Source organism: Somniosus microcephalus, chromosome 30 (genome assembly GCF_052327205.1).
Source record: "Somniosus microcephalus isolate GS21.2 chromosome 30, FLI_Smic_1.0, whole genome shotgun sequence".
Lineage (NCBI taxonomy): Eukaryota > Metazoa > Chordata > Chondrichthyes > Squaliformes > Somniosidae > Somniosus > Somniosus microcephalus.
Window position 1 is genome coordinate 6,575,854 of NC_141016.1, and position 10,114 is coordinate 6,585,967.

At 49.1% G+C, this 10,114-nt stretch overlaps 1 protein-coding gene across 1 annotated transcript; it reads left to right on the forward strand.

Moving 5' to 3' along the window:
- The first annotated feature begins 3,345 nt into the window (after positions 1 to 3,345).
- On the forward strand, positions 3,346 to 8,208 carry neflb (neurofilament light chain b). The gene is made up of 4 exons (XM_085970935.1): positions 3,346 to 4,419; positions 5,015 to 5,139; positions 6,419 to 6,678; positions 7,515 to 8,208. Exons 1-4 carry the CDS (start codon positions 3,376 to 3,378, stop codon positions 7,778 to 7,780), a joined length of 1,695 nt encoding a protein of 564 aa, XP_085827061.1. The 5' UTR covers positions 3,346 to 3,375; the 3' UTR covers positions 7,781 to 8,208.
- Positions 8,209 to 10,114: the final 1,906 nt, after the last annotated feature.

Consider the following 10,114-nt stretch of genomic DNA (forward strand, 5'->3'; position numbering starts at 1 on the left):
TTCAATAGCTTCTGAAGGAGCAATACGCTTTGACTGGTGGCTCTTGCTACAGTTGTTGGGGTTTCGCTGTATGTGCGATATGCCATGGGCATGCAACCCTTCAAAAAATATCCAGACAACCTGCGTAACACATGAAATGTGTGCTCAAGGTGTTGCATCAGTGTCGAGACTTGAATGCTCTTGCCCAGTCCAGTGCTCTGTACATGTTACAACAGTGACAACACTTCAAAAAGTACTTCATTGGCTGTAAAGCGCTTTGGGACGTCCTGAGGTCGTGAAAGGCGCTATAGAAATGCAAGTTATTTCTTTCTTTCACGTACACTAACTCCAGAGGGTGCAGAGCGTCTCGTCCAGTGGTTACGATTGAAATGCTCCGGAGGGTGCCAGAGGGAGCCTCCACTCTTTGTAAACATTGAAGTTCATTCCAGGTCCGTTTTAAAAGGTGTCTGGGAGGTCCCAGGTTCCCCCTAGCACTTGACAACCCCAGATTAACACTGAACTGGAGCCTTCGTTCAAGTGGCGTCAAACCCAATTGGTACTAAACTACCTCACTCTCACCAGAGTCGTGTCGCACTCCTGCATTGAGAGAGTAAAGTAGAATTCGCTTGGCTGTAGCTTCGCGGTTACAGAACAATTGCATCTAGAAAGCGAGCTGCACCCACTCAGCGATTCGCTGACACCGCTGTCGGGATAGGCTGGCTGACAACCAGCTACTTCGCCAAGACCCACGGCACTGAATCGCCTTTCTGACCTTCAGTTGGGGCGTTTTTTTTGCCCTGCTACGCGTACCTTCTGAACTCCCACGCGGAAAACTTGGCCCTCTATCCACTTCCCCCCATTTAAATTCCCACTCTATGGAACCACAGTGCTGCCACCATTCTGGCTGAGACCCAAATGCAGAATTCTGCCCTGCTTAAGACACGGTAAATCTGGCTAGACTTCCACCACAGCCTGCTGCAGTGATCCGTCACCCGAATCAATTGCACTCGGCTCTGGACATGGCATCTGCACTGAGTTTTTAAATACTTAAAATGCTGCCACCATGTACATTTCGGACAGCCCTACATGACCGACACTTATATCTGAGCAAAGGCGGGTAAATAGAGTCGAGGCACAATAAACCACGAGCTAACTGAATGGCGTAACAAACTTGCATTTATATAGCGCCTTTAACCTATTAAAATGTCCCAACGCGCTTCACGGAAGCGTTGAAACAAATTTTGACACCGAGTCACATAAGGAGATATTAAGACCAAAAGCTTGGTCAAAGAGATAGGTTTTAATGAGTGTCTTAAAGGAGGAGAGAGAGGTTAGTGAATCTTTGGAATTCTCTGCCCTAAAGTGCTGTGAATGCTGAGTCTTTGACTATATTCAAGACTGAAGATAGATTTTGGACTCCAGAGGAATCGAGGGATATGGGGATCGGGCGGGAAGGTGAAGTTGAGGCCGACGATCAGCCATGATCTTATTGAATGGCGGAGCAGGCTCGAGGGGCCTTATGGCCGACTCCTGCTCCTATTCCTTATGTTCTTATGAACAGGAGGAGGCCATTCAGCCCCTCGAACCTGTTCCACTATTCAGTCAGATCATGGCTGATCTGTATCTCAGCTCCACTTACCCACCGTTTCTACAAACCCCCCCCCCTCCACCCCAATACCCTTAACACAAATCTATCGAAAGCTCCAATCGACTCCCAGCATCCACAGCCTTTTGCGGGGAGGGAGTTCCAGATTTCCACTACCCTTTGTGTGAAAAAGTGCTTCCTGATTTCACTCATCTTAAAATGATCATTTAATCATTTTTAAGATTATGCCCCCTTGTTCTTGATTCCACTGCCAGAGGATATAATTTCTCTACCCTATCGAATCCCCTTATCGTTTTAAACACCTCAATTAGATCACCTTATGGCACGGGAACCGAGAGTTTTTAGTTTCCAGGCGCTTTTAGCTGGTCCCCTGGGAGAGTGTCAATGTCTGGCAGGGGGTCCCTGGGAGAGTGTCAATGTCTGGCAGGGGGTCCCTGGGAGAGTGTCAATGTCTGGCAGGGGGTCCCTGGGAGAGTGTCAATGTCTGGCAGGGGTCCCTGGGAGAGTGTCAATGTCTGGCAGGGGGTCCCTGGGAGAGTGTCAATGTCTGTCAGGGGTCCCCTGGGAGAGTGTCAATGTCTGGCAGGGGGTCCCTGGGAGAGTGTCAATGTCTGTCAGGGGTCCCCTGGGAGAGTGTCAATGTCTGGCAGGGGGTCCCTGGGAGAGTGTCAATGTCTGGCAGGTGTCCCTGGGAGGGTGTCAATGTCTGGCAGGGGGTCCCTGGGAGAGTGTCAATGTCTGGCAGGGGGTCCCTGGGAGAGTGTCAATGTCTGGCAGGGGGTCCCTGGGAGAGTGTCAATGTCTGGCAGGGGGTCCCTGGGAGAGTGTCAATGTCTGGCAGGGGGTCCCTGGGAGAGTGTCAATGTCTGGCAGGGGTTCCCTGGGAGAGTGTCAATGTCTGGCAGGGGGTCCCTGGGAGAGTGTCAATGTCTGGCAGGGTGTCCCTGGGAGGGTCCCAACACCTAGCAGGGTGTCCCTGGGAGGGTCCCAACACCTAGCAGGGGGTCCCTGGGAGGGTACCAACATCTGGCAGGGGGTCCCTGGGAGGGTACCAACATCTGGCAGGGGGTCCCTGGGAGGATACCAACATCTGGCAGGGGGTCCCTGGGAGGATACCAACATCTGGCAGGGGGTCCCTGGGAGGGTACCAACATCTGGCAGGGGGTCCCTGGGAGGGTACCAACATCTGGCAGGGGTCCCTGGGAGGGTACCAACATCTGGCAGGGGGTCACTGAGAGGATCCCAACATCTGGCAGGGGGTCACTGAGAGGATCCCAACATCTGGCAGGGGGTCACTGAGAGGATCCCAACATCTGGCAGGGGACCCCTGGGAGGGTCCCTTCACACACAGAGCGGGATGGGGGGGGGGTAACTGAAAAGCACTGCGAGCAAAATATATCACAAATAAAGCTAAAGGAAGAGCTGGAGAAATCAGGTCTAAATTTTATTTTACAATAAAAAATAGGCGAGAACACAACACAGGAATCCTGTGGCGAGCAGGCTGGCCTGTAAAAAAAATAAAAGAAACAATTGCATGGGTTTTGAATTGCATTAAACTTCAATTCGTACACTGCAGTTACTGAGAATGAAGTTGCACTGAGCTTGTTCCCAGGGCGGTTGGCTCTGCATTATTCGACATGATCGTCAGTTTCCTGCAAGTAGGGGTGGCCAGGTCTGAGCAGCATTGATCTTGCTGTCAAGGTGGGAAAAAAAACAGGCTGCGTCAGTTTTCTTTGGGCTCGGTCTGGTATAAATAGGACGCCGCAGACCAGATTCAGCATACAGCCACCATGAGTACCGCAAGCTACGAGTCCTTCTTCCACACTCACAGGAGGCGCTATGGGGACAGCCCGGTGCCCAGGAGCTACGGAACTGTCCAGCATTTCAGGGGCAACTATGGGGGAAGCCTCAAGCCCGCCTACAGCACCTACTCGTCGCCGTCCTTCTCGGTGAGGAAAGCCCACAGCGCCTCGTCCGCCTTGATGTCCTCACTGGACACATTCGATCTGAGCCAAGCCAGCGCCGTGAGCAGCGAGTTCAAGGCGGTGAGGACCCACGAGAAAGCCCAGCTCCAAGACCTCAACGACCGCTTCGCCAACTTCATCGAGAAGGTCCACGAGTTGGAACAGCAGAACAAGGTGCTGGAGGCAGAGCTCTCCCTGCTCCGCCAGAAGCACGGGGGGCCCTCCAGACTCAAGGGCATCTACGAGCAGGAGCTGAGGGATCTCAGGGTGGCCCTGGACGATGCCAAGCACGAGAGGCAGGCGGCCCAGAACGAGAGGGACCACCTGGAGAACACCCTGAAGAACCTGCAGGCCCGCTACGAAGAAGAGGTCCTCAACCGGGAGGATTCGGAAGGCAGGCTGATGGAGGTGAGGAAAGGCTCGGATGATGCCGCCTTGGCCAGGGCCGAGGTGGAGAAGAGGATCGACAGCCTGATGGACGAGATCGCCTTCCTCAAAAAGATCCACGAGGAGGAGATCGCCGAGCTGCAGGCGCAGATCCAATACGCCCAGGTCTCGGTCGAGGTGGACTTGGCCAAGCCCGACTTGTCCTCCGCCCTGCGGGAGATCAGGTGCCAGTACGAGAAGGTGGCGGCCAAGAACATGCAATCGGCCGAAGATTGGTACAAGAGCCGCTTCGCCGTGATGACCGAGAACGCCTCCAAGGGCAGCGACGCCACTAAGCAGGCCAGGGACGAGGTGGCCGAGTACCGGCGCCAGGTCAAAGCGAAGACCCTGGAGATCGACGGGGTGAGGGGAATAAACGAGGCCCTGGAGAGGCAACTGCAGGAGCTGGACGAGAAACAAGGTGGCGAGATCAGTGCACTGCAGGTAAGGAATGGTTGGGAGAGACTGGGGAGGGGAGGGGTGGAGAGAGAGAGGAAGGATAGAGAGGGGGGGGGGGCAACAGAAAGAGATAGAGAGAGAGAGGAGACAGAGAAAGAAAGAGGGAGAGACAAACAGCAAGAGAGAGAGAGAGAGAGAGAGGAGACAGTGAAAGAAAGAGGGAGAGAAACAGCAAGAGATAGAGAGAGGAGACAGAGAAAGAAAGAGGGAGAGACAAACAGCAAGAGATAGAGAGAGAGAGGAGACAGTGAAAGAAAGAGGGAGAGACAAACAGCAAGAAATAGAGAGAGAAAAGGAGAGAGAGATAAAAGGAGAGACAGAGAGAAGACAAGAAAAGAACGACAGCGAGAGACAAAGAGACCCACAGACAAGGGAAGGGGGAGCCCGCAATAGCGATAGAGAAACAGAGACAGACACAGAACAAATAACACAGTTAACTACACATGATCAAAAAACAGCAGTGGGGTAAACAGGAAACAGGCAGAAGGAAATTGGAGAGAAAGGACCCGCAGTGTTGGACAGTCCAGTTGTGAGTTGGCCAAGGTCACACTGACCATTCTTCAACTTCTTCTCAAATCAGGATGCCATCAACCAATTGGAGAACGAGCTCAGGACCACCAAGAATGAGATGGGCCGCTACCTGAAGGAATACCAGGACCTTCTGAACGTGAAAATGGCCTTGGACATCGAGATCGCAGCCTACAGGTAAATGAGGTGTCTCCCCTCAGGTCCGGTGCCTTGACTGCTGAAGCAGGTCACCTTCTCATTGAAATGATAACTCAAGGGATTGGAGTGTGAAGCAAAGGCTTTCAAACTGGGACCATGAAACCCAAAGGGGATGGGCAACCAGATCCCAGGGAGACCCCACCCAGATCACATTTCTCTGTCACTAGATCTTATTTGGTTCCTTAGATTAGATCCTTCATTGGTTGACTTACTAGCATGGTATTTCTGTTGTGTTCCAATAAAAAAAAACTGCAAATGTTGTTAGGTACAGGAGGAGGCCATTCAGCCCCTCGATTCATTCAATCAGATCATGGCTGATCTGTACCTCAGCTCCACCGAGCACCGTTTTCCTACGGGTGACCGACACTGCCTTGCGGAAGATAGCGATGGTATAACTCCCAGACTGACTCTGGGGGGCCCCCGAGCTCCCCATCCAGGAGCGCTGCACTGCACCATTTGGGCGTGGCACATAGCGCAGTATAACTCCAGTGTGGCGCTGGTTTTAAAGTGTCCTCAGGCTGTTGGTGTTGGGACATCTGGCAAAACACAACTGCAGTTTATGGGTAATGTTCGGACAGCAAAGATTCACCATCTCTAATCATTAAAAGCTAGAGGGTGGGGAAGGAACAGAGGTCTGTACCTAAGTGCCAGTCTTTGCTGACAGACAGGAGCAGCCCACAACAGACAGCCTGCTGCCCCTGCCTAGTTCACAGCCAGCACTGTCAGACTGTCACGAGCTCTAGCATTACTCTGAGTCTAGAATTTCCAGCACAGCTTCCCATTACTTTCTTTAAATTAATTTTTAGATTCAATAGAGGTTATTCAAAATTATGAAGGGGCTTGAGTAGATAGTGAGTCTCTAACCAGAGGACACAGATTTACAATAATTGGAAAAAGAACCAGAGGAGAAATGAGAGCAATTTTTTTAATGAGTTATGATTTGGAATGCACTGCTTGAAAGGGCCATAGAAGCAGATTCAATAGTAACTTTCAAAAAGGGAATTGGATATATAGTTCAAAAGGAAAAAAATTGCAGGGCTATGGGGAAAGAGCAGAGGGAGTGGGATTCATTGGACAGTTCTTTGAAAGAGCCGGCATAGGCACAATGGGCCGAATGGCCTCCTCTGTGCTGTATGATCCTAACTTGGTTCAAGCTTTTGCTAATGGAACATTAAAAGTGAAGATTGCCAAATATTCTTTTCCTCCAAATTTTATTCGGCATTGAAACGTTTTCACCTCATTTCTATTCTGTCCACAGGAAACTGTTGGAAGGAGAGGAGACACGCATCAACTATGCCAACGTGGGCAGCATGATCAGTGGCTACACTCACACTCAGAGCGCCCCCATTTACAGCAGGTCGAACTATCCCCTGCAAAGCAGCGCCTACATGCTGTCCAGTAGACCCGCCATCTTCAGCTCCTATTGTGGCAGCCAGGTTGAAGAAGAGATCCTGCAGCAAACCCATGCATTGGCAGCGCAGCTGGAACCTCCAGCAGACAAAGCCGAGGAGACGGAAGGTAAGATTTTCAATCAGTGGGAGTGTCCATCACCGACAATCAGGTGTCAACCGTGGCTCAGTGGGCAGCACTCTTGCCTCCAAGTCAGAAGGTCATGGGTTCACAGTCCCACTCAAGACTGGAGCACTTAGCTGACACTCCCAGTGCAGTACTGAGGAGGTGCTGCACTGTCAGAGGTGCCGTCTTTCAGATGAGATGTTAAACTGAGGACCTGTCTGCCCTCTCAGGTGGGCAGAAAATATCTCTCAGCACTCTTTCAAAACAGCACGGGAGCTTTCAGGCTTCCTGGCCAATATTTATTCCTCAACCAATAAAACAAACATATTATTTGGTCATTATCACATTGCTGTCTGTGGGAGCTTGCTGTGTGCAAATTGGCTGCCGCATTTCCTACATTACAACAGTGACTACACTTCAAAAGTACTTCATGGGCCATCCCAAAGTGCTTTATCGCCAGAGGGCATCCCAATAGCCCAGAGGATCTTAATGTCTTGTGGCAGAATGCTGTTTGCAAGAGACAAGATCACTTTGAACTCAAAACAATATTAACCTTTCGAGCGTGCTGAAAATCTGTTCCACTAGAAAGCAATGGCCATGATAGCTGGATTTATGTATTAGTTCAAGGTGAACATCTGCATTCCTTAGCTTTGCATCTTACATTGTCAGACATGGCTGGTATTGTTGGGCATTAACATATATTCTCACGTGAATAAGTCTGTTAAGCTTATGTGTCTACAATGCAGCATTTTGCATCAGAAAGAGAAAGCCTTGAACAGTACATGTTGCTTTAGTTTAACAAAAACACTAACATTCCACATTGATTTCTGCTTTTGAAGGTGAAGAGGAGGAAGGAGGTGCAGAAGAGGAAGGAGGAGAAGAGGAAAAAGGAGAAGAGGAAAAAGGAGAAGAGGAAAAAGGAGAAGAGGAAGGAGGAGAAGAGGCAGAAGAAAAAGCGGATGAAGGAGCGGAGGAAGACAAGTCCCAAGGAGAAAATGAAGAGAAGGAAGAGGAGGCAGAAGGAGCGAGCGATGAGCAGGAAGAAAGTAAAGAGAAAGGAGGCAAGGCTGATGAGAAGAGTACAGGGAAGGAGGAAATAAAGTAGACAGCCAAAGAGATGAAAAGGTATTGAGTTGAAAAAGTGGGCAAACCAACCCCAGCCATCCAATCAAATCTGAGCCAAAGGTGCAATGCAAAAATGATCCAATGAACGTTTGTGCTTTATGTGTTAAGATTGACTCAGTGCATAAATGTAAGAAAAAAAATGAAATGCTTGTGCGGATTGCAAACCTAATGATGTGTAAGCATGGTTAACTTTTGAGCATTGCAAGCCATGTGATGAATACAATTGACATATGTCTCAGATATACTAAAGCAATATCATATTGTCATTATGCAGTAATCATAAAACAAGGATCAATGTGCAATTATTTCGAAAAGTAACCCAGGACAATATGATACAAGTTTGTGACAAGGTTAGTCACGATGGATGGTGCAATCAACAATAAACACAACTCTTAGCAAACAAGGAAAGTCTGGTTCATTCCACAATCACAGCCACACAATATAGAGCAACACCCTCATGGCACCTTGGCTGCCATCTTGGTAGATTGTCACTGACCTAATTTAAAACAACCAATCACACAAGAAACATTTTATTAATTAGAGGTTGAATGGAGAAGAGAAACTTGTAAAAATAAAACCGGGTTGCAAGAACACAGAGCTGGTGATTCAATAAGAGACCATGTCAGCATTGAAGAATAGGTTAGATGGGTGGTTGAAGCAAAGAGTAATATGGGAAGAGCGGGCACATGGGATTAAGACTATTGCTTATGTGGGGGATAAACACCAATTACCGGTTTGTGTTGTAATTTTAGTTCTATCCCCATCCAGATTATTCCAACTCAATAGTCAATTTAAACATCACCTAGACAGTTAACACATCAACCCGTTACTTGCACTTACTGAGTTCATAGAAATTTACAGCACAGAAGGAGGCCATTTGGCCCATCTTGTCCACGCCGGCCAACAAAGAGCTATCCACCCTAATCCTTCTTTCCAGCTCTTGGTCCGTAGCCCTGTAGGTTATGGCATTTCAAATGCATATCCAAGTACTTTTTAAATGTGATGAGGGTTTCTGCCTCTACCACCCTTTCAGGCAGTGAGTTCCAGACCCCCGCCACCCTCTGGGGGAAAACATTTCTCCTCAAATCCCCTCTAAACCTCCGACCAATTACTTTAAATCCATGCCCCCTGGTTATTGACCCTTCTGCTAAGGGAAATAGGTCCTTCCTATCCACTCTATCTAGGCCCCTCATAATTTTATACACCTCAATTATGTCTCCCTTCAGCCTCCTCTGTTCCAAAGAAAACAACCACAGCCTATTCAATCTTTCCTCATAGCTAAAATTCGCCAGCCCAGGCAACATCCTCGTAAATCTCCTCTGCACCCCCTCTAGTGCAATCACATCCTTCCTGTAATGCGGTGACCAGAACTGCACGCAGTACTCTAGCTGCGGCCTAACTAGTGTTTTATACAGTTCAAGCATAACCTCCCTGCTCTTATATTCTGTGCCTCGGATAATAAAGGCAAGTATCCCGTATGCCTTCTTAGTTCGAATCCAAGCTAGACCGATCCTAGAACCTGTCCCTTTCCACCATGTCGCAACCCCCAGCACCCATGTGATCTCTTGGAGAGGCAAATTAATTTTAAAAAATCCCTAAGACAATTCAAGGGAAAAAGAATTCTGGGAAATTTCTCTCTGACTCCCAAAGCCGATCAAAAACGAGTCCCAGGAGAGAACAATGACCATGAGATACACCACCCAACATCTCACCTGTCTTCTGTATACCACCCAACATCTCACTTACCTTCTGGGCACCACCCAACATCTCACTTACCTTCTGGACACCACCCAACATCTCACTTACCTTCTGGACACCACCCAACCTCTCACTTACCTTCTGGACACCACCCAACATCTCACCTACCTTCTGGACACCACCCAACATCTCACTTACCTTCTGAACACCACCCAACATCTCACTTACCTTCTGGACACCACCCAATATCTCACTTACCTTCTGGACACCACCCAACATCTCACTTACCTTCTGGACACCACCCAACATCTCACTTACCTTCTGGACACCACCCAACATCTCAGCTGCCTTCTTGACACCACCCAACATCTCAGCTACCTTCTGTAAACCACCCAACATCTCAGCTATCTTCTGTAAACCACCCAACATCTCACCTACCTTCTGTACACCACCCAACATCTCATCTACCTTCTGTACACCACCCAACATCTCACCTATTTCTGTACACAGCGATATCAACCTTGTCCAGCATCCTTTTCATCATCTGCAGCGAATCTGCATTCACTGCATGAGCCAGCAATCTGTTCCAAAGGGCAATAATCCTCAGGGAGAAGAC

Bases quoted from the DNA above. Each gene is read 5' to 3' on its own strand.
- neflb (XM_085970935.1), top strand. From the start codon at position 3,376: ATGAGTACCGCAAGCTACGAGTCCTTCTTCCACACTCACAGGAGGCGC. The intron at 4,420-5,014 runs GTAAGGAATGGT...TTCTCAAATCAG, and splicing joins GCGAGATCAGTGCACTGCAG to GATGCCATCAACCAATTGGA. The intron at 6,679-7,514 runs GTAAGATTTTCA...CTGCTTTTGAAG, and splicing joins CAAAGCCGAGGAGACGGAAG to GTGAAGAGGAGGAAGGAGGT.